Genomic DNA, 24,239 nt, shown 5'->3' on the forward strand with positions numbered 1-24,239 from the left:
ATATATATTATATATATATATATATATATATATATATATATATATATAAATCATTAGAATATTAAGTAAAGATCGTGTTCCATTTTGTAAATTTCCTACCATAAATATATCAAAGCATTATTTTGGTTAGTAATATGCGTTGCAAAGCACTTCATAGATTTTTTGCACCCCCTGATTCCAGATTTACAAATAGTTATCTTGGCCAAATATTGTCATATCTTAACAAACCATACATCAGTGGAAAGCTTATTTATGCAGCTTCCACATGTATAAAATTAACCCATATGACTGGTTTTGTGGTCCAGGGTCACATATTAAATATATTTATTCCTTTTAATAAAATTATAAATAAAACAAAATGTCTGTTTATGTCTCTGTAGGAGTGTGGCATGCCTGAGGAGGTGAATCTGGTCATGGAGAGTCTGTCTGGAGTGTTACTCAGAACTATACTGGAAGTGACCAACCGGCCTCAGCCTGCCGCATCCTCGCTGCGTCTGCAGTACCAGGATGTTACCGTGCGTTACCTTTTCCATTGACCTTTGATTTTTACTTCGGGGAAAGTATTTCAGTACATTCGGTAGAAATCAGATGTGTGTGTGTTTGTGTGTTTCAGGGTGAATTTGTTGCCTGTTTGCTCACATTGCTGCGGCAGTTGAAAGATAAAGAATACCAGCAGCTTCTCAGCAGATTTCCTACTAAAGATGAACTAACGGTAAAATCATTTGATAAACGTTACCAGAGTGCATCACAGCAAGCATATTCTGCTTGGATAATAGTGATTGCTATAGTCTGACTGTATAATCTCTTACACTGGTTTTCCAGAGTTTCCTCCTGCAGTTATTCACTGTCTTCAGAATACTTATCCGACCAGACATGTTCCCAAAAGACTGGACTGTCATGAGACTGGTCGCTAATAAGTAAGTGTGGAAAACAAAACCAGAAATTGTTCATATATACTCTCATTCAGCCATAGGAATGTTTCATTGCTTGACGTTCCTGCTTGTTTGTGTTTAGCGTCATCATAACCACCATCTTGTATCTCTCCGATACCCTGCGCAACAACTTCCTTAATGAGAAATTTGACTTCAAGGTAAAGAGATTTTACATTTACTACTGATCAAAAGGTTTTTTTTAAATATTTATATATTTTTTTTAGTTTTTCAGTTATTGAAGCCCTCAAAAATAGTTATAAAAAATTGCAAATATAGCCTGGATCATTTTCTGGTTCATTTTAAAATAAATTTATATTTTTATTTACTAAACTGATCAAAAGTCAAAGACATTATAATGTTACGATTTCTACGCTACCAGTCAAACGTTTTTAAACAGTAAGATTTTGAAAGAAGTCTCTTCTGCTCACCAAGCCTGCATTTATTTGATCCAAAGTACAGCAAAATCAGTAAAATTTTGATTTTTTTACTGTTTTCTGTTTGAATATATTTTAAAATGTAAGCTAGAATTTCAGCATCATTATTCCAGTCTTTAATATGCTGATTTGCTGTTCAAGAAACATTATTATTTTTATTATTATAATAAATAATAATCATTATGTTGATTATTATTCTAATCATAATCAATATTTAAAACAGTTGAGTACATTTTTTCAGGATTCTTTGATGAATGGAAAGATCCGAAGATCATATATATGTATCATAAATAAAAAGCTTTTGTAACATTATACACTGTAGAAATGATAGAAATTACTACTTTTATTTGTGATGCTTTAAATTGATCAAAAGTGAGGATAAAGATGTTTATAATGTTACAAAAGATTTCTATTTCAGATAAATGCTGTTCTTCTGACCTTTCTATTCATCAAAGAAACCTAAAAAAAATCTGCTCAGCTGTTTTTAACATAATAATAAAAAAAAATAATAATAATAATAAATGTTTTTTGAGCAGCAAATCAGAATATTAGAATGATTTCTGAAGGACTAGAGTAATGATGCTTAAAATTCAGCTTTGAAATCACATGAATAAATTACATTTTAAAATATATTCAAATAGAAAACCATTATTTTATATAGTAAAAATATTTCAAAATGTTACTGTTTTTGTTGCACTTTGGATCAAAAAATGCAGGCTTGGTGAGCAGAAGAGACTTCTTTAAAACACATAAAAATACTTTTGACTGGCAGTGTATTTCAAATGAATGCTATTCTTTTGACATTACATTTCATTCCAAGATTCCTGAGAAAATCTCAAAAAATTATTAAGCAGCGCAACTGTCTTCAACATTTATTATAACAAAAATATGTCTTGAGTTGCAAAACAGCATATTGGATTAACAGTATTTCACAATTTTACAATTTTTATTATGTTTTTTAAAAACATCTGTGAATCGAACCCATGGCTGTTGCTAACATCAAAAAATTTACCAATTTAATTTTTAATACAATAAATATAAGCAGAAATGTTAAACATCTGCACATAATCGTTATTCTTAACTTTTATATAAATAAATCAAATGCAGATGTTTAAAATACTATAGATTATTCATTCATTTTCTGCTCTCTAATGTACTAAAGTACATACAAAAAAATGGCATATACTGCATGAAATTCACTGCCTGTCACTTTTACTATTGCATTAAATATGCTAATATACTCTGTTGTCTTTAGTACACTGAGTATTTGTGAATGCTAATAATCTAATCTAATCTTATAATATAATATAATACCGTGTTATTTAATATGGTAAAATCAACCTGAATACACTAGGCCACACAAGAAAAAAAAATAACAACTGCACATTGTTATTCTTTACAGTGGGGCGTATGAAAAAATCGAAAAGTACTGCATAGGAGAAATTTCTTTTTTTCTGTATCTCCTAGAGCATCTTGGGAACATGTTAAACATGTGCCTGCAATGCAGATAATCATCGTCAGCATCTTAATTAGCTGTCTTTTTATCTGTAGGTATGGGAGTCCTATTTTTATCTCTGTATAATATTCATCAACCAGCCCTGCCTCCAACTGGAAATGTTCCCGCCCTCCAAGAGGAAAAAAGTCCTGGAGAAGTAAGACCCCTTTCTGTTGTTTTCCTTAAATGATCAGAATCCTACCGAGAATGAGATTAAAATATTTCACAAATAACACATTCTACATAATGAGAAACCATTAGTACCAGCAGGTTTAGCGATTTATTGTATATTTGATCATTTGTACTGTAGTTTTACGCTGTGATCACTGCGCCTCAAGCTGCAGATTTGATATAATTATTTTGTTTTTAAAGGTACGGTGACATGAGAGTAATGATCGGCTGTGAGATTTTCAGCATGTGGCAGCATTTGGGTAAGTCCACACGCACAAATCTGCATGAAGCACTTACGGAGGCACATAACCGGTGCATATAAAAGCAATGTATGCTGTTTTCTCCCAGGTGACTATAAGTTAAACCTCATTTCCACCCTGATTGGTCCATTCATGGAGGTGACTCTGGTACCACAGATGGACCTGCGAAACGTCCTCATCCCCATTTTCCACGATATGATGGACTGCGAACAGCGACGGAGCGGCAACTTCAAACAGGTGCTGAAATCGCAGTGACATAAACATGCCTCGATGTGCGAGAGCAGCGTGATGTTCATGTCACAGTAAATTATGCGCGGGCGTCAGAGTAAAACACTGCGGAAGAGAGGAAATCGAGCTTGTTTACCAAGATCGTATGACTTTGGAATGGATTTGAAAGGATTGTCGGCAAGATTTTGAGCTACTCATGCAAATTTAAAGTTGAACTAAAGATGACCTATAATTTAGTTTCTAAATGTAACTCCGGGTCTCGCTGAAAACCCTTAAAAATAATGATTTTAAAAAATCTAATATAGCCTGGGTCAAGGTCATGCATGATGTATGATACATGATTAAGTTTTTGCTGCAGGAAACCTTGACTAACATCATAAGTGGATTTAAAAACATGCTGTAAGAATGAAAACTGACATTTTTAGGATTTTAATGTTTTGTTTTTAAAGGTGGAGGCCAAACTAATAGACAAACTGGATGGCCTAATGTCAGAGGGAAAAGGAGATGAGACATACAGAGAGCTCTTTAACAACATGTGAGTTTTAATTCTTTGTTAATTCACGGTGGTTTGTAGCTGTAATGAGAAATGCTTCAAACATATAAATATACAATTGTCTATGCTACTGTTCAAAAGTTTGGGGTCAGTATTTTTTTTATTCAAAAAATTAATAATTTTAGTCAGCAAGGATGCATTAATTTGATTTGTTTAAATCTTTCTGTAAATCAAGGAATTCTGAAATAAATGTATCATGCTTTACACAAAAAATATTAAGCAGCGTAACCGTTTTCAACATTGATAATAGTAAGAAGTGTTTTTTGAGCAGCATATTATAATGATTTCTGAAGGATCATGTGACACACAAGACTGGAGTAATCATGCTGTAAATTCAGCTTTGCACCACATGAATGAATTATATTTTAAATACTTTCAAATTTCTGTTTTTACTGTATTCTTCATAAGATGCAGTCTCGGTGTGAAAGACGCTTTTTTCAAAACCATTAAAAAAAAAAAACGTACAACCCCAAACTTTTGAGCAGTAGTATATAAATAAAAGTTATTATATATTTTATATAAATACACTACCAGTCAAAAGTTTTTGAACAGTAAGGGTTTTTTAAAGAAGTCTCTTCTGCTCACCAAGCCTGCATTTATTTGATCCTAAGTATAGCAAAAACAGTACAATTTGGAATTATTTTTTACTATATAAAAATAACTGTTTTCCATTTGAATGTATTTTAAAATGTAATTTATTCCTGTGATTTCAAAGCTAAATTTGTAGCTGTTTTTTTCTTATACTTCAAAATATAGTAAAATATTTCAAATGTTTTTTGTTTTTTTCTGCATTAGAATTCCACTGTTTGGTCCATATCCAAGGTAAGACCATCTTTAAATACTATGTACTGCATTGTTGGGTTCAACAAAACAAACAAACAGGATGATTGGGTCTTCAATTTAGAATTTCACTTTAAAGTCCCTATAAAATTAAGATGGAAGTTTTTCTACTTTTAGTATGAATATGTCAGCCTTAAGGTTATCCATAAATTAGTGTGCTTTTCAAACTTTCTGTCCAATCAAATGCTCTATAGCAGGGGTTTTCAAACCTGTCCTGGAGCCTCCCCTGCCCTGCACATTTTGTATGTCTCCCTTATTAGGCACACCCAATTCAGGTCTTGCAGTCTCTACTAATGAGCTGATGATTTGAATCAGGTGTATTAGATGAGAGAGACAAGCAAAATGTGCAGGGCAGGGGAGGCTCCAGGACAGGTTTGAAAACCCCTGCTCTATAGAATCCAAAGCATCCCATTCCCAACACTGTAAATAGACGCTAAAGCTGCAGCTGAAATCGGTCACTTGTTCACAGAGTTACTGTTTTCTGTATAACAAATGGTACGTAGTGCACTTATATAGGGAATAGGGAACGATTAAAGTCTCCATGAAATCAAAATGTAATTTTTTGGCATTGAGTATGAATCTATTAGCCTTAAGGTTATCTATAAGCTAGTGTGCTAAAAAAAAACAACGACAATATTTGTATTTACAAGATATAAGCATTTAAAACATACAGTGACTTCCACCCAGAGGGAGCAACAATTGTGATGACATCACCCTGCATTTCGGCTTCTCATCAAACTTTCCGTCCAATCAAATGGTCTCTAGAATCCGAAGAGCCCAAATAAAAGGTGAAGCTGCAGCTAAAATCAGTCACTTGTTTACACAATTAGTGTTTTCTATACGGTGAATGGTACAAAGTGCACTCAATAGGGGATAGGGAATGATTAAAGTCTCCATGAGATTTTTGGCTTTTAGTATGAATATGTTAGCCTTAAAGGAACACTCCACTTTTTTTGGAAATAGGCTCATTCTCCAACTCCCCCCCAAATGAATAAGTTGAGTTTTACCGTTTTTAAATCCATTCAGCTGTTCTCCTGTTGCGTGATATTACTGCGCATGCTGCATCCATATTACGGCAGCAAACTTCCTTGACTATTACACCGGAATGGGAGTGTGGTTCCTAATCTTATCGGCCTAGAAAATCGCAGCTTTACATTTTCTGCCGGTCTTAGTACACGATATAATTACAGAAGAGTCAAATTTTAAATAGGACAAATATGGAAACTCGTTGGTCATTTTTGAACGCAGTGCTATATTGGTCTCATAGGATTCAATGATCTATGCTAAGCTATGCTAAACGTAATATCACCCGAACAGAACGGCTGAATGGATTTCAAAACGGTAAAACTCAACTTATTAACTCGGGGGGAGTTGGAGAATGAGCCTATTTCCCAAAAAAGTGGAGTGTTCCTTTAAAGGTTATCTATAAGCTAGTGTGTTCCAAAACAATGGCAAAATTCGCATTTACAAGATATAAGCATTCAAAACTTAGTCTCGAACTTCCACCAATATAGATCAATAATTTTGATGACATCACCCTGCACTTCAGCTTCTCACTAAACGTTCTGTCCAATCAAATGCTCTCTAGAGTCTGAAGAGTCCAGCCCCCTTCGCTATAAATAAACGCTGAAGCTGCAGCTAAAATCGGTCACTTGTTTACACAGTTAGTGTTCTCTATAGGGCTAATGGTGTACATAGTGTACTAAATAGGGGATAGGGAATGATTCAGACAGTGTAAATATGTTTTCAATTGGGTCTAATAAAGTCTAGTTTCGCGCTGTCTTTGTACCTGCCCTGGTTCAGAGACATGATAGCAACGGAGTGAATCGTATGTGCGAATCGGCACAGACCATAAAACGTATCGGACCCCTTTTAATTCTACACAAAATGCTATATTTTATAGTGAAATGGATGAGATCAAAAAGAGGAAACGGTTAGACAAATAGCACTGATTAGTAGAAGAGTTAAACTTTAAACCATCACTGTTTTATGTCAGTAACAGTTTCATGTTGAATCTAAAGGGCTCTGGCCCAAGCTTTGATATAAACAAAATGCTATTGGCTATTTAAAAAAAAAAAGGGGACCGGGCTGCTTGATATGACCCGCCCTATGTTCCTGGTTCAGTTGAAATGACGTCAACACAGAATAATGCTGTGCGTTTAAAACAGGGGTGGGGAACCTTGATCCTTGAGGGCCGGTGTCCCTGCAGAGTTTAGCTCCAACCCTGAAAAAAAAGATACCAACCTGTATCCTGAAGACCTTGATTAGCTTGTTCAGGTGTGTTTGATTAGGGTTGGAGCTAAACTATGCAGGGACACCGGCCCTCGAGGATCAAGGTTCCCCACCCCTGGTTTAAAAGCATGTATTGTTGTTTTCATTACTCCTGCTCTGATAATGCATCTGAATGTCTGTGATTTAGTCTCTTAAAGAAGATCGAGAGAGAGACCTGGAGAGAAAGTGGCATTTCTCATATCGCTACTGTCACACGGCTAATGGAGAGATTACTAGATTACAGGTAAAGCAGACAAACTCGCATCCTTACAGTAAACATACAAACACACACACTCATGTTTCATGTATTAGGGTCTGAAATATTCTTCAATATCTCTTCACAGGGACTGCATGAAGATCGGAGAGGTTGATGGAAAAACAATGGGATGTACAGTCAACCTTCTGGTTAGTTTTGGATATAAAATATGACATAGTATTATAGTTATTTGATATTGATATTGATAGTTATTTGAAAACTTCAGAAAAAACATCTACTCGCATTGTCCTGTTCTTTTCAGAACTTCTACAAAACTGAGTTGAATAAAGAAGAAATGTACATCCGTTATATTCACAAGCTCTATGAGCTGCATCTGAAGGCACAAAATTACACTGGTAATAATTGCTCAGGATATTTCTGTTGATCCGTTTCATTTTTATTTGACATTAAACTTTTATGCTGTAATTCTTATCAGTTAATTAATCAATTAAAACCAATTAAGTCAATGATCCATGTGACTGTGTTGCAGAGGCGTCCTACACCCTCCTGCTGTACGATGAGCTGTTGGAGTGGACCGAAAGGCCACTTAGAGAGTTCCTCACGTACCCCATGCAGAGCGAATGGCAGAGGAAGGAATGCCTCCATCTCACCATCATACACAATTTCGACAGAGGAAAGGTGAGTCAATTTCTCATTTTAGGATCCACCCCACCCACCATAAAATAATTTATGTGGCTAATAATGCTTAATGTTGAAGGATCAGGACAGCTAAATAAAAAGCCACTCAGACTGATGGAGATTTGCAGCAACAATGTTCAGTTCATACTGCCATCTTGTGACTGAAACCTTTTTCTGCAACTACTGTTTTGATGCGAGCAGGGGTCATTGTTTGTAGTTGGAAAATATACCTTTGTGTGTAAAGTATGACTGTTATTTCAGTGTTAAGAACTGAACTGTTTATTCTAGTGCTGGGAAAACTGCATCATACTGTGTCGAGAGCTGGCCAATCAGTACGAAACGTATTATGACTACAGGAACCTCAGCAAAATGAGAGTAAGTATTTCCTCTTTGTGGAATATGCAGTATAAGTATGTATGTACCATCAATCAATAGTCTGCAGTTTAAGCGCCCAGTGGCTGTCAGTATAGTGCTTATATGAACTGAATGGAGTTATGTTCATTACACTTATGGCCAATTGTTATCCTAATGAGGCGTTTGACTTGAACTGGTAAACTGAATCTCCCTGATTGTTTTTTGTTGATTCTGTTAACAGGCGATTGCTTCACAGATTGTGGTGGTAATTTGTCATAATAACAGCTGTTTGTGTTACATTGTGCTCAATGGTCTGTTTTATTTGCATATATGATAGATGATGGAAGCCTCTTTCTACGACAAAATAATGAACCAGCAGCGGCTCGAGCCAGAGTTCTTCAGAGTCGGCTTCTATGGAAAGAAGTTCCCCTTCTTTTTAAGGGTACAACTCAAGCATTTTTGTATTATATTTACAGTTACAGTTGAGGTCAAAAGTTTACACCCCCTTTCAGAATCTGCAAAATGTTCATTATTTAACCGAAATAAGAGGGCTCATACAAAATGCATGTTATTGTTTATTTAGTACTGACCTGAGTAAGATATTTCACATAAAACATGTTTACATATTTATTATATATTTATAAAAATGACCCGTTCAAAAGTTTACATCCCCTTATTATTATTATTTTTTGTTTAGTGATAGTTGTTCATAAGTCTCTTGTTTGTCCTGAACAGTTAAACTGTCTGCTGTTCTTCAGAAAAATCCTTCAGGTCCCACAAATTCTTTGGTTTTCCGGCATTTTTGTGCATTTGAAACCTTTCCAACAAGGACTGTATGATTTTGAGATCAATCATTTCACACTGAGGACAACTCAGGGACTATAGATGCAACTATTACAGTAGGTTCAATCACTCACTGATGCCCCAGAAGGAAAACCATGCATTGAAAACTTCTTTAATTTAATGATCAGGGTAAATTGAACTTATTTAGTTTTTTGGGAAACATGGTACTATCTTCTGTAGCCTTTAAAGAGCATTACTAAATTAAAAATATGATATTTAGGCAAAGTAAGAACAATTGTTTGAAATTCTGTTCAAAAGTTTTCTCCCCTGGTTCTTAATGCATCGTTTTTCCTTGAGTATCAGTGAGCGTTTGAACCTTCTGTAATAGTTGCATATCCTCAGTGTGAAAAGACAGATCTCAAAATCATACAGTCATTGTTGGAAAGGGTTCAAAATACACAAAAATGCTGGAAAACCAAAGAATTTGTGGGACCTGAAGGATTTTTCTGAAGAACATCAGGCAGTTTAACTGTTCAGGACAAACAAGGGACAATCACTAAAAAACCCAGTTGTGGATCATTCAGGTAACAACGCTGTAGTACGAAATAGTAACATGCATTTTGGTATTTCATTGTATTATAGTCATTTCATGTAATTGCTATTCTTTATATTTTCACACCACAATGCAATGGATGGATGATTGGAATAGGAATGGAAGGGGAAAATTTGAAAGATTTACTCTATTCTCATTTAGTCCTTCAAACAGTTTCTTGTGTCCAGTTTCTTCCTCTTTCCTCATTACTTGCATCTGTGTGTGTTGCTGTCGTACAGAATAAAGAGTTTGTGTGTCGAGGGAACGATTACGAGCGTCTGGAGGCCTTTCAGCAGAGGATGCTCAGCGAGTTTCCTCACGCCATCGCAATGCAGCACGCCAACCTGCCTGACCAGACCATCCACCAAGCAGATGCGCAGTGTATCCTTAAACTCATTTGTGTTTTTTATTTTAAATTTAATTTAATTAAATTAAATTTTTTCACCCTTGTCCCAGACTTTTAAACTAAAAATATGAAAATAGTGACTCTAGTCCTGCTGTAATTCCTGTGCACAACACTGTCTTTGCATTTTTCTGTTTCTGTATACGTTTGTCCTGTTTTGAAAGGATAGTTCACCCAAAAATGACAATTTGATGTTTATTTGTTTAACCCCAGGCCATCCAAGATGTAGGTGACTTAGTTTCTTCAGTAGAACACAAACAAAGATTTTTAACTCAAACCTTGCAGTCTGGTAGTCATATAATGGCAGTAGATGGGCACCAAACCTTTCAAATAAAAAAAAAAACAACATGCACAGACAAATCCAAATTACACCCTGCGGCTCGTGACGATACATTGATGTCCTAAGACGCAAAACAATCGTTTTTTGCGAGAATTTGAACAGTATTTATATAATTTTTTTTACCTTTGATACACAGTCACGTCCAACTGTCATGAGCGCAAATGCCAGAAGGGGAAATCGGTAAAAAAAAGTCAACAGACCCAGATGAGTTTGCGCAAGCAAGCGTAATCTTTTACCTTTAAATCATTTTGAACAATCAGGATAAGCACCCACAATCTCTGTGCACTGTGTAAACAATGAGTGTCATATACACGTGACAGATCGCTTCCACACAACTGGACATTGCTGTGTATCAAAGGTAAAAAATAATATAAATACTGTTCAGTTTCTCACAAAAAAATGATCGTTTCGTGTCTTAGGACATCAGTGTATTGTCACAAGCCGCAGGGTGTAATTTGGATTTGTCTGTGCATTTTTTTTTACTTTCAAAGGTTTGGTGCCCATCCACTGCACAAATCTTTGTTTGTGTTCTACTGAAGAAACAAAGTCACCTACATCTTGGATGCCCTGGGGGTAAGCAGATAAACAACAAATTTTCATTTTTTGGTGAACTAACCCTTTAACTGGATTAGTTTATTCAGAATGTTACATTACAAGTTCATATTTAACTTCCTAAGACTGTCAAAATGCGTCTCAAGGGTTCATATATCAGAACTGGTGCGTGGATGAGGGCAATTAAAGAATGCAGAAGTGCTAATAAAGGCAACTTTTGGTCGGCAGCCAGCAGCACAATTTCTAATCAGATGCTGCTCTTTGACCTCCTCTCTTCACAGAGTCCAACCAGATGCTAATGGTCTGATAGTTGAGTATATCTGTGGCATAAGTTCATGAGTAAACGTCTTTCAAAGGAAGGTTTTATTGCTTTATTAGTTAGGAGACTTAAGTCTCTGTTAAACCTCATTTATAAGTATCACTTTTGTCTCAGATGTTTCTCCTGAATCCCATAAAAACAGATTGTCTGCATGCGTTTGTTTGTGTGAACTGACTGAATGTGCTTTGCATTACCCTTAACTAGTTGTGATTCAGATCTGCAGATCTATGCCGTTAGTCCTGTCCCTGAAAACCAGGATGTCCTGCAGAGAGACGGAGTGCCCAACAACATCAAGAGCTTCTACAAAGTCAACCACATTTGGAGGTTTCGCTACGACAGGCCTTTTCACAAGGGCACCAAAGACAAAGAGAATGAATTTAAGGTCTCATAGATTTAGATGATCTATGCAGGTGATGAAATTATTGCATTTTTAAAATCAGGTTTATAATGTTCACGTTGTTTGTGTTGTGTTGCAGAGCCTGTGGGTTGAGCGGACAACGCTGACCCTCGCTCAGAGTCTACCTGGCATCTCTCGCTGGTTTGAAGTTGAGAAACGGGAACTGGTAAGTTATTTTGACTGTCTATTACGGTTCCACGCAACTGCCCCAAGACTGCACATCCACCATCAAAACAATCGTATAAACATAAACAGAAAGGTCATAACCTCAGTGTGCTTTCAATACAGGTGGAGATGAGTCCCTTGGAGAACGCCAGTGAAGTGATTGAAAACAAGACGCTGCAGTTGAGGACGCTGATCGCCCAGTGTCAGATGAGACAGATGCTGAACATCAACCCTCTCACCATGTGCCTGAACGGAGTCATCGATGCTGCTGTCAATGGAGGACTGGCTCGATACCAGGAGGTACAGGACTGGATGGAGAGCAGGGTCATCAAGAAGTACTTAAGAAAATTAGAGTCAAAGCTGATAAAGACCTACAGTATTCACATTGACTCTATGCTTGTATATTTAAGCAGTTTGTAGTTTGACAAGCTGGAGTTTCAACATACAAGAAGCATATCTCTGACAGTTGCCAAGCAACAGCATGTTAAGCCCTGGCCTTTTGTGAGCGTGAGCTTCAGCTAACTCTATTAAAATGAAGATCTAACTGCAGGGGTCCTCCTGAATCCCAGCATGCACCTCACTGCACAGATGATGAGTTTACCACAGAGCACAGGGCTCCAGGTCTAGTCACCAGGCTATGAAACCTTGATCAAAATGTCACTTGCATGACAATTAGCTTGATAGATTAAACGAGAGTCATGGTAATGTTCCCCCAGCATCTTTTGTAATGGTGCATCATAGTTTCTAAGTAATGAGTAGGAGTGCAGGTTAGTTTACAGCATTGCATTGAAATGGCTGTTTATTTATTAACTTGTCTTTTCTCAATTTCCTCATGCAGGCATTCTTTGCGAAAGATTACATCGCTAATCACCCAGAGGATGGAGAGAAAATTACTCGTCTTAGGGAACTGATGTTTGAACAGGTACAAAAACAATTATTTGGGTCATATTTTTTGTCTGTTCATTTGTTATAAATCTATCAAAATGCTATTCATACAATGACTAAAACATTTTTTATGATGGGTAAATTTGATTATATTTGTTTTAAAAAAACTTTTACTTTAAAAATAACAAATAAAATAATACAATAAATACAAAAATACTTTTACATTTTGCTTGATTACAAAACATGATCATTTTAAAGCTGTTGAATATAAACATGTTATGAAAATTATATAAAAAAAAAAAATGAAGCCAGCATTCATACAGAAAGTAAATTTACTTTTTTTATATTATTTATATAAATATTTAGTTTGTTATAATAATCTTTTTTCTCTGTAACTTTTTGCAGGCCCATATTCTGGAATTTGGTTTAGCAGTGCATGAGAAGTTCGTTCCACAGGATATGAGGCCATTACATAAAAAGCTTGTCGACCAATTTCATGTAATGCGCTCCAGTCTGGGAATTCAAGTATGTTTACTTTTGTACATGCAGATACATATTCAGAGGTCTTAAAGTGGAATTGTGTACATTTATGGACGTTAAAATGCATATCACAACTTAATTTGCAACTACAAGGGCAATGACGATAACTATAACGTTTTAGTTAGTCTACACCACAACTAAAATGATAACGGCACATAGAAACCGTAAATGTTGGAATCACTTTAAGAGCAATTTTTCCTGCTGATGATTGATAAAAGCATTGACAGACAATCAGAGATTCTCACTAGTTGGCCATAGCAGCATTGGCTTAACCAATGGCATGAGTTGGCGGGGTCACTGGGTTTATCTGACCAATAGCAAATGAGTGACTAAGAGACCTGTTCCACTTAGTGCCACTAAAGGCATTGAAATCAAATATGATCTTTAAACAATTGTGTTGATTTTAACAGACGATTTGATGAACTACTTTATATAACAGTTGTTTTTTTTTTTTAGCCACAAGAGTTTCCCGCTTACGTGCGAGTTAGTCCTCTGCATTTTGCAAATGGCAGCCCGCGCACGTGCAGGACCCCCGTACCTAATGCCATCAGCCCAGAGGGAGGCCGAATCGTGGCGAGACGCAGGTTTGTGCCATCTTAACACTATGTTAAAAATGTTTCTTGTGTGCATTTTTGAAATACAAGCTGAAATGCTTTGCCGAATAGATGATATTTAGGAATGCTTATGTTTTGAATCAGGTTTGAACGCACACACACGTTTGCTGAATTTATTCTGTATTTATTCTTTTGTGTCTTTCAATTCCCTTTCAGTCCTCTCAGCTATCCAGCTGTCAATAGATATTCCTCATCCTCACTGTCATCACAGGCTTCAAACGAAGTGAGCAACATTACCGGCCAATCAGAGAGCTCGGATGAGGTCTTTAACATGCAAGTAAGTAATTAAAAAATAATCTTAGTGTTAGGGAACTAAAAGTTACTGAAAGTTAATGCTACTATCTTTCAGATTCAAACAACCATTTACTTTTATTTATTTATTATGAATTTGTCTGTTTAAATATGCTTTGTTTAAGTAAATAATGTGCAAACCTCATTTTTTGGCCAGAAAATGCAGCACTGAATAAATTTAAATGTGACATTTAGTGGTTTTAAAACTGTTTATAGTTTATTTTAATTCATTATATATCATATTAATCAATGTTAACATTTTTTTTATATAAATAGTTTATTTCTATTATGATCATTTATAGTATCATTTATATTATCTTCATAAAAAACAACAAAATCACATTATAAATCTGTTGTCCTTTTCTAGCCTAGTCCATCTACCTCAAGTCTCAGCTCGAATCACTCTGGCTCACACAATGTGAACAGCTCTGCTCCCTCCAGCAATAGAGGTGAGAGAATTCAAAAGGTTATAAGAAATCTGGCACTCGCAATCAAGCAGTTCTTAGAAATGCCCGCAACATAATTGGCAGCATTTTGCAGCAGTGCCTTATTTCCTCTGTTATTTTGTATAATTTCAACTCTCGCACTGCTTGCCTTTATTAGCTTCTCCACTGCCGTCTGACAAGCACAAGCACTCCAGAGAAAACTCCTGCCTCTCTCCGCGGGACAGACTCTGCAGCGGCATTTTCCCAAGCCCGCTGGACCCCACACAGGTCAGAGTGGTTCCACTATCACTGTTTAACAGTTACATGTCAAACTGAATATTCATTGGGAAATAATGTAGGATGGGGCTTCATTTTTTATTTTGAAGAATTCATTGATACCTTTCAGTTGCATTCAATGCTACATCGAAACTGACGTTGAGGGTCTCACTTGGGAGCCCCAATCACACGATTTTTGTCAAGTGGAATCTGTATGTCAAGCCACTCCTCATACATATGTGTAAATAAGATGGTGACATACATCCACTCATTCAGTTGTGAGTGCCTTTCTCATATGAGAAACACAACAAGAAAAACTACAAGATCTACGGTCTGCAGGAGATTTTTGGCTCTGTCCAGACAGTGCATTCAGTGATATGTTTGTCCCTGTTAGCACAGATAATTGCTGTGTTTCACCACTGGATGCTCCAACGGCTGAAAAAGCCATTTCCTGTACAGCTTCCATGGTCGTGAGCTTCTTTAGAGATGTCTTTGTGACTGTGTGCTTCTGGGTGTGGTAGTTTCCCTACCTCTGATGACGGGCACGATCGCTCACGTATCTGGGCCGTAAGCATGCTGAGACAGCTTTCGGAGAACGTTTTCGTTCTCATTTATTATGAGGCTTCCCTTGAGCCTGGTTCCTCTGGTTCTGAAGACCTCAGGGCTGCGTTGGTGTTCTGCCGGGTCAGTCTCCTTGCAGCGTAGAAAAGTTGAGCTCCCAAATGAAGGTGCTGGTCAGTCTCATGGTGGACCCAGTGTCTCATTCTGGGCTCCTGAGGAGGAAAGATGTCAATCACAGCATCAGAAGAGGGGCTTTTGTCTTCTGTTGCTGAAATCTCTTTTAAGCAGCCTCTGGCTACGGAGGCTGCACAGTCAGAGTCGGAAGCTGAGTCGACGGCCATGCTTCCTTTGGGCTGGGAAGAGCGTTAGGCTGGAGGTGAGTACTTGGGTAGCATTAAGCCTCGTTCAGACTGTCAGCCCAAATCCGATTTTGTCTAGATCTGGATGGAATCAGATTTGAATAACTGACTGTCCACACAGTCATATCGCAACTGTTCAAATCCGATTTGTGTGTCCATAAGCGTTCTTTCGTTTTACGGAATGTGCGTTGGTTTCTATGGCAATGCCGTTGCGTTATTATGCCAACGCTAAAAACAATAACAGCATTACAGTTTGCAATATAGATGCTGTCTTGCGATATGACAACGTTGCCGTCGCGCTGGATTATATTTTGTCTTCTAAAGCAGCGGCAGAAACGCAGGAAGCTGGATTGTGCGACATTATTCTGTGCTGCCGTCTCTGCTGGTATCAAAACTCAAAGAGGTGCGTATACTAGCTGTATATTGTCTTTTCCCGCTTGATTTGCAGTTCGCAACACAAGCTTGTTTCTGCAAAGACTTTTGTTATGTTTTCCACAAAAACGTCTGACGTGTTTACGTTTTATGTGGTATGAAAACGTGAAAAAGCAGAAATCCGATTTGAATAGGATTCCAAACCACATACGAATGAAGCTCGAAACGGATTTGACCAAATCAGATTTCATGTAGTTCGTTGCTGTTCAGACTACCTAACTATGATCGGATTTCAATCGGATTTGCATACAAATCGGATTTGGGCTGACAGTCTGAACGAGGCTTTAGTTACTCCCTAGACTGGACTGGATGCCCATACATGAGATTCCCCTTGGTAATCCTGTGTGTTCTTTTCAAGGTATGGTTTCCCTTGGTAAATCAGTGTCTTTCCCTGGACAGTTCTGCTGTCAGTTCCTGTTGTGTTCCCCTAAACTGGGGTTACACAGTATGTTAGACTGTGCTGCGATCAGTCTTTTCATTTTTACATTTCTGCTTGGATGTGTCTCCGCACACCAACGGTTTCTAGAAACGAATATTGTGAGAATGTCAGATAACTCAATTTTTGGCTTCCCTAGTATTACATCGCTGATATTTCTGTTTATTATATTTTTTGCAGAGGATGATTCCGTTCCAGATTCCAGTGGATTCAGCATTACCCCGCTGTGAACCCAATCTCCCCACACCTGAGACAGGTACTACAGCTTTCTGCTGTCAGAAAACACCTGTTACACTTGAATCAGTTATGTACAGCTCAATGACATGTCCTTTTCTTTGTGTGTGTGTGTGTGTGTGTGTGTGTGTGTGTGTGTGTGTGTGTGTGTGTGTGTGTGTGTGTGTGTTTGTGTTAAACAGGATCTTTGTGCAAGAACGTGAGGTCACTGTCTCCCATGCCAACTGCCCGTTCCCCTCAGAAGGTGACTAGTTTATGCTGAAGTCACTCTGTGTTAATAGTTGGTGATATGTTGGTGTATCTAACAAAGTTCATCGTTGGTTTTGTTCTGCAGTCAATAATCCCGCCCCTCACACCCTCTCCAACCGACGGCTTGCCGATGGGTAGCCTAGTGTCTCACTCCCCTGCCCGCTCTGGCAGCTACAGCAGCGGGATCTCGTCTCTCAGCCGCTGCAGCGTCTCTGAAACTTGTGGGATTGACCTCCCACCACCCGATCCTCCTCTACCCCCTGCCGTCCCCGCTGATGTGCCCATTCGCCGGGGCAGCAAGACTCCTCCGCCCTACAGTGTCTACGAACGGAACAATCCCCGGCGAGCAACGCCACTGCCTCACAGTTTGTCAGTGCCACCCAGTACCGACAACCCCAGCCTGACCGGCAAACCCCAACTGAGCCGCGTGCAGCGAATTAATTCAGAACCCCGTCACCGGCCCACACCCAGGAAGGTCTCTCAGCTGTAGCGCGTCAGCGGTAACCGGAAACTTGGACTACGGCGCATTTTTTGCAGCAGTTTACTGTAAAATAACTGTAGGTTATGTATCATAATTGGCAATGTTTTCAAATGCAAGGAGGTGTATTTATGTGGAGGACTAGGAGTGGGATATTTATGAAGAAATCTTTCAAATCTTTTAAAGAAAAGTGTCCATAAATAAGAAGGTCAATAAAAAACATTGTTCATAAATATGTCAAAGTCCAATGCACGTTTTACATTACACATTTCATGCTTTAGTTATACTAAAATAATTAAATTTTCGATAAATATGTCAATAAATCTTAATATTAATACATCACAGTCTTATACGTAATATTATTTATTTATTTATACATATCATTTAAGCTCTATTGATTTCTTTGTAAAGAAACATTATTTTATTATGTTTATAATTGTATTTATTTGTCAAATAGGCAATTTAATTAGTTTTTTCAAATCATTTATTATTTTAATATTATTTTAATCACGTTAATACATAGGTAAATTCATTGGACTTTGAACTGTATTTATTAACACATTTCATGATTTATTTATTTTTTATTTTTTTATTGACAAAAGATTTATAATACAGTATGTCACTCTCAGTCCTCCATACATTTTGATTTTTAATTTTGCGGTTTGTTTTCTAAAATCGAATTGAAAGTGAAACCGAATGCTCCCTTGATGAATGTTTTCCTTTTTATGTCAATTGATATTAAGTAGATCATCTTAATTTCATTTTTAAGCTGCCTATTTGATGGTTTCGTGACTATTTTGTGGATCGGCTCTTTAGACGCAGTCTAAAGCGCAGCTCAGAATTGTTCTTCACTGACGAACTGAACCGGCCATCTCGGCGCAGTTATGGCTGGAAATGAAATGTACTAGAAAAGCCATGAAGAGATTATGTTCGCTTTGAAATGGCATGTAATTTACAGCAAAATCTGAAGATCTGGCAGGTCCATATCCCATTTAGAGTGCTCTGAAACATATTGCTAGCAAGGTATTTTTGATAGAAGTACAAAATCAGTGTTGTACAGCTTTTCTTTCCACACTACAGCAGTTTTTTTTGTTTTTGGTCTTACACAAACCGAGGCGTACAGCTAGACCTGCGTCCCGTTTTAACAGCTTTGTACTTTCTGGAATGGCTAAAAGGTGCTACATATTTCTTAGTGTTTGGTTTTTTTCTATCGTAGCCTCGTATCTACCGAGAACTGCCTGACCGTTTAAATGTGCCAATGTGATGAAATTGTGTGGTCTCCGAGTATTGTGCCAAAGATGCAAACAGTATTAACTTCTTTGTCAGTAAGAGTAGTTAGGAAAGCTTAACTGAGTTAGCGTGACCGCTAGTGCTCAACAATGTGCTTCTTAAACCGTGTGCAGAGGCGTAGATCAAGACTGCATGGGGCATGAGCAGTACAAAGCAATATAACCTTTGTAGTTTGCAGAGAGTGATAGAAACAAACATCATCTAGTTCTGAGATGACTTTTCCCAGCAGCCTGATCCCAAATCGGGTTGTGTCGCCGCAGTCACTTCCAAACGATATTGGCCAGATCAAACCTGTTTTCTTTCTCCTTTAAACATTAAATCTGACGGAACTTTTCACATTACGGTTAGAAATTCAATTTGGGATCTTATTTGGACTCTAGGTTGTAGATGATAAACACAAAAGTTTAGGAAATGCTGTGTGGAATTGATGTTCATTTATATTGTTTCATTATTTGTTTCCTTCGGAAAAAAATTCCATCGCATTTTCATTAAAAAAATGAATTATTTTCTCATTACATGTGTAATTTTTTAGCATGGAAACATACTGACAACATTAAAACATTCATTTTTCTTTTTAACAAAGCCAATGTGATCAAATATTCAACAAAAATGCTGATTTTGGACATTTCCGAAGTTTATTTCAAAGAAAACACTGACCCGATCTCACAGGGAAAACAACTATATTAAGAGGTGGCAATTTCGTTTGAATTCATATGAATTTTATGAAAATGTGTTTTCGTAAAACGTAAGCATGAAGGTTCAACCCTAAAAATAACCGTCATTAATGAAAGCATACAAATTCAAAGCTATCATAAAGCCACCAATCTAAAATAGTTACAAATTGCCACGTGAGTGTGTTGCTACATCCCTTCCTACGAAAGAAAACTTGCCTCATTTTGACCTAAATTTGATAGTAACAAACAGCTTTTTCACTGCCAGCCCACAATCTTTTAATAAATATTGGATAATAAATATTTGATATATTTAGTTGTTAAAATGCAACTTCAAAACACGGCAACATCAGCAGCCCTTCGGCGGTCAGTTTACATTATCAATCATGTGTAGACAATTGAAATGGTCTGTACTTGATAAAAATTGTTCTTGGCAGAAATATTCCCTGTGATTTTCTTGTATCATTGCATTTTTGTAAATAAATACAAAGTATAATATGCTGTATTTTTTGGCAAGTGTGAAGAATCGAACTAACCTTGGAATGATTACAAAATACTTAAAGATGGGCACCGTAATTTTATTAACGGCTTTGCAGCTATGTTCTCATATTGCCATGCTACCAGAGTTGCTCATTTTCGGCAATCACGTTTTGTAATTTCGATAGATTGCCAATGGTCAAGTCGTAGGACTTCAACTCTAGTCACGCCTGTATTTCTCCTGTCCTGTTCTCTCCTTTCACCCTCCTTTTTATGGATTATACTCTTTCTGTTCAATTTTTTGAACTTGTAAAGTTGTACTTTATATCATACGATGGGATGAAAGTATTCCATATAGCCTGTGTTACAGATTTTGTACAAAAGGTGTTTATATGAAAATGTAACCAGTTCATAGCTTTGAATGTTGCAACTAAAGTTTTTATTTGTAAATGTTGAATATTAACCATCAAACAAATAAAGGTTGATTGATGTAAAGGTGAGTTTTTATAAATTGCCTGCTAACTGCTAACAACCTTTTACTATGTTTTCCATATTTAAACATTTACCACAGCTTCTGTGTACTGTTCAATGGAGATCCCGTTTTTTTTTTTTTTTTTTGGTTAAGCAATATTTTGGTGGAAACTACAATGTCCAAGACATTTTTTGCTAGATAAGACCCTTATTTCTTGGCTAGGATTGAGCCTTGTGAAACTGCATTGACACTGCAATTTGGACCTTCAACCCATTGTCCCCATTGAAGTCCACTATATGGAGAAAACGCTCCGGTTACTCACCTAACCTCGGTTCCCTGAGATAAGGGAACGAGCGTTGCGTCGTCATTTTTGACGACTGCTAATGGGGTAACTCCTGTTTACTCCGATACTGAAGTCTGATTTGTTAACGTTTGTGAAGTTGCACAAACCAATGGTGCTTTCACCCACCAGAAAGGGCGGAGCTGACTGCTATACAAGTCGGCGAAAAGCACCATATCATCAGAATCAAACGACTGAAGCGACAGCATCGACTCATGTGCAAGTTTAGCACGGCAACTTACGCAACGCTCGTTCCCTTATCTCAGGGAACCGAGGTTACGTGAGTAACCGGAGCGTTCCCCTTCGAAAGGTAACTCTCGTTGCGTCGTCATTTTTGACGGCTGCTAATGGGGAACGTATCCAGTCACGCCGTGCTAAAAGCAAGAACAGAACTAGCCTGCTCAGAAGCCCAGTCTAAAAGCACTTCTTGAGGGCCCAAAAGACCTGAGCTAATAAGAGACCCAAGGTCAACCTGAGGTCTGCTTTAACATAACTCCACCCACTAATAAGGGGGTGCGAGAGAACTTAAGCAGATAACACCCGCATCTGCAAGGCGAGCACGTCCAGATTGTAAAATCTAATAAAGGTAGATGGTGACGACCAGCCGGCAGCCGCACAGATCTCCCCAATAGAAATTCCGCTAGACCACGCCCAGGACGAGGCCATCCCTCTAGTGGAGTGGGCCTTCACCCCGATAGGGCACTGCAGGTCAGCCGAGGCATAAGCCAAGGCTATAGCATCAACAATCCATCGTGACAATCTTTGCTTTGTAACTGGCAGCCCTTTAGAGCGACCTCCAAAGCATACAAAGAGCTGTTCTGGCTGTCTGAAAGACGCAGAACGCTCAAAGTAAACTCTGAGTGTCCTGACAGGACACAGCAGGTTGGGACCCTGTTCGCCGTCCGCAGTAGGGAGGGCCCTAAGGGAAATGACATCTAAACGATCAGCCGAGGCATAAGCCAAGGCTATAGCGTCAACAATCCATCGTGACAATCTTTGCTTTGTAACTGGCAGCCCTTTAGAGCGACCTCCAAAGCATACAAAGAGCTGTTCTGACTGTCTGAAAGACGCAGAACGCTCAAAGTAAACTCTGAGTGTCCTGACAGGACACAGCAGGTTGGGACCCTGTTCACCGTCCGCAGTAGGGAGGGCCATAAGGGAAATGACATCTAAACGATGTTGAGAGCACTTTCGGTACATAGCCACTACGTGCCATGAGGCCGAGCGCCCTCTGAAATGCTTTCAAGGGACGCAATGTTCCCAACTTGAAAGACATCAGCGCTCGCTGAATAGTTAGGGAGCATTCTGATGTAATCCAAGCTCGCATTTGAATCGAGTCTATGACTGTACCCAGAAAGGAAATTCGTTGTCTGGGACAACTCTTGGACATGTTGATTTTCAACCCTAAGCGCTTCAGGTGGTCTAGCAGTAACGACCTGTGAGCTATCAGTTGACGTTCTGAGTCGGCTAGCAGCAGCCAATCGTCGAGGTAGTTTAAAACGCGAATTCCCATCTGTCTCAGAGGGGAGAGAGCCACGTCCACACATTTTGTAAATGTGCGAGGGGCCAGGGACAGTCCAAAAGGAAGAACTGTGTACTGGTAAGCCACTCCCTCGAAAGCAAACCTCAAGAACGTTCTGTGACGGGGCGCTATTTGGATGTGAAAGTACGTGTCTTTCAGATCCACAGACAGAAACCAGTCCTCGGGGCGAATTTGTGCGAGGATCTGTTTCAAAGTTAACATTCTGAACGGCCGTCGCATGAGAGCTTGATTCAGATGTCTGAGATCGAGAATTGGTCTGAGCCCGCCGTCTTTCTTTGGTACGAGGAAATACCGGCTGTTAAAACCTGACTCTCTGTTCGCTATGGGGACCGTTTCTATGGCGCCCTTCGCAAGCATTGTTTGTACTTCGGCTCGAAGAACACACGACTCGTTGTCCGTAACCAAAGTCTGAACGACACCTCTGAATACAGGTTGTCTGCGAGCGAACTCAAGTGAGTAGCCTCGCTCCACTGTCTTTAAAACCCAATCTGACACGCCGGGGATGGCTTTCCAAGCCGACAGCTGAGCGGAGAGGGGTTCTAATTTTATTGATGCTAACTCACCGCCTATAGAGGAAGCGTTGGCATTCTTGAGTATTTTTGATAATGACAGCGCATCGCCGGACGGGGATGTGCTGATGTGTGTGAGTGTAAGTGTGGGGAGAGGAAAATTGCTCTTTATAGTAGGTGGATCCGCTATCACAGCAGTAGTTTGAGGCGCACGCTGCCTTAGCGGGATGCGCCTGGTCAGAAAACCTCCACCACTCAGAATTTTTCGAAGTGACGGGGAATGCATGCAAGCTTTCTTTAAGGGAATTCCGGCACCTGCGAGAATCCTCCTTTTTCTCTTCCTCTCCGCACGCACATCAGGACGGCTTCTGCGGCTCAGGGTCCAGCACTACGCAGGGGCGACCTTGGCGCTTTGGAAACGGGAATTTCCTTGCCGTTCGGGGGCACTGCTGTAGACCAGGCTCCGGCTTTTGCGAGAGCTGAGGCTGCGCGGGCTTTGCATGCTGCGGTGTGGACGCCGTCTTCGGGCGGCTTGAAAAAGTCGCCAATGGACTGGGGCGTTTAGGCAGGAAGTGACGCAGCGCTTGCGACGTCTTCTGTGCCTCCGTGAAACGCTCTGTGAAGCCGTCCACAGCGGGGCCGAACAGACCTTTCTGAGAGATCGGCGAATCCAGGAAAGCCATCTTTTCAGTGCCCCTGATCTCCGTCAAGTTCAGCCACAGGTGGCGCTCCAGCGCCACTAGGTTGGCCATAGCCTTCCCGACCGCTTGGGCTGTTGCCTTGGTTGCACGCAAGGCGAGGTCCGTTGCGGTGCGCAGCTCGCTAAAAGCACTCAGTTCACGGCCAGACTCGTCCATGTCACGGAGAAGTTTGGCTTGAAACACTTGGAGTACAGACATAGTATGCAGGGCGGAGCCAGCCTGGCCGTCCGCCGCATACGCTCTGTTCGCCAGCGCTGACGTCATCAAGGAGGCGGGGCTTCAGGCTCTTCGCCGGAACACGCCCACTCGTCCGCATCAGAGGCCGTCAAGGACATGGAGTCATCAAAGACCATTTCCTCCTCAGAAACGCCAAAGGAAATCGAGCCGCTCGCATCAGGGCAGGGGCGTTGATCGTCCTGTGTGAAATACACCGGCGGGAGGGAGCGCGAAGGGGAGGGTGAAGGGCGTCATG

The 24,239-nt window shown here is 39.1% G+C and overlaps 1 protein-coding gene across 1 annotated transcript in view; it reads left to right on the forward strand.

Moving 5' to 3' along the window:
• Positions 1-18,270, forward strand: part of dock4a (dedicator of cytokinesis 4a) — an 81,989-nt gene extending 63,719 nt beyond the window's left edge. Inside the window, exons 25-52 of the mRNA XM_073831638.1 lie at positions 381-515; positions 614-712; positions 823-917; positions 1,015-1,090; positions 2,918-3,018; positions 3,234-3,292; positions 3,381-3,529; positions 3,970-4,055; positions 4,869-4,895; positions 7,333-7,428; positions 7,529-7,589; positions 7,703-7,796; positions 7,931-8,079; positions 8,368-8,454; positions 8,771-8,875; positions 10,048-10,189; positions 11,638-11,804; positions 11,899-11,985; positions 12,108-12,284; positions 12,823-12,906; positions 13,275-13,394; positions 13,866-13,993; positions 14,180-14,300; positions 14,682-14,763; positions 14,918-15,027; positions 16,984-17,059; positions 17,220-17,281; positions 17,372-18,270. Of these exons, the coding sequence (XP_073687739.1) occupies positions 381-515; positions 614-712; positions 823-917; positions 1,015-1,090; positions 2,918-3,018; positions 3,234-3,292; positions 3,381-3,529; positions 3,970-4,055; positions 4,869-4,895; positions 7,333-7,428; positions 7,529-7,589; positions 7,703-7,796; positions 7,931-8,079; positions 8,368-8,454; positions 8,771-8,875; positions 10,048-10,189; positions 11,638-11,804; positions 11,899-11,985; positions 12,108-12,284; positions 12,823-12,906; positions 13,275-13,394; positions 13,866-13,993; positions 14,180-14,300; positions 14,682-14,763; positions 14,918-15,027; positions 16,984-17,059; positions 17,220-17,281; positions 17,372-17,776 (3,180 nt within the window). The 3' untranslated portion in view covers positions 17,777-18,270. The remainder of the gene's footprint in view (positions 1-380; positions 516-613; positions 713-822; positions 918-1,014; positions 1,091-2,917; positions 3,019-3,233; positions 3,293-3,380; positions 3,530-3,969; positions 4,056-4,868; positions 4,896-7,332; positions 7,429-7,528; positions 7,590-7,702; positions 7,797-7,930; positions 8,080-8,367; positions 8,455-8,770; positions 8,876-10,047; positions 10,190-11,637; positions 11,805-11,898; positions 11,986-12,107; positions 12,285-12,822; positions 12,907-13,274; positions 13,395-13,865; positions 13,994-14,179; positions 14,301-14,681; positions 14,764-14,917; positions 15,028-16,983; positions 17,060-17,219; positions 17,282-17,371) is intronic.
• The last annotated feature ends 5,969 nt before the right edge of the window (positions 18,271-24,239 follow it).

Source organism: Garra rufa, chromosome 25, assembly GCF_049309525.1.
Source record: "Garra rufa chromosome 25, GarRuf1.0, whole genome shotgun sequence".
Taxonomy (NCBI): Eukaryota; Metazoa; Chordata; class Actinopteri; order Cypriniformes; family Cyprinidae; genus Garra; species Garra rufa.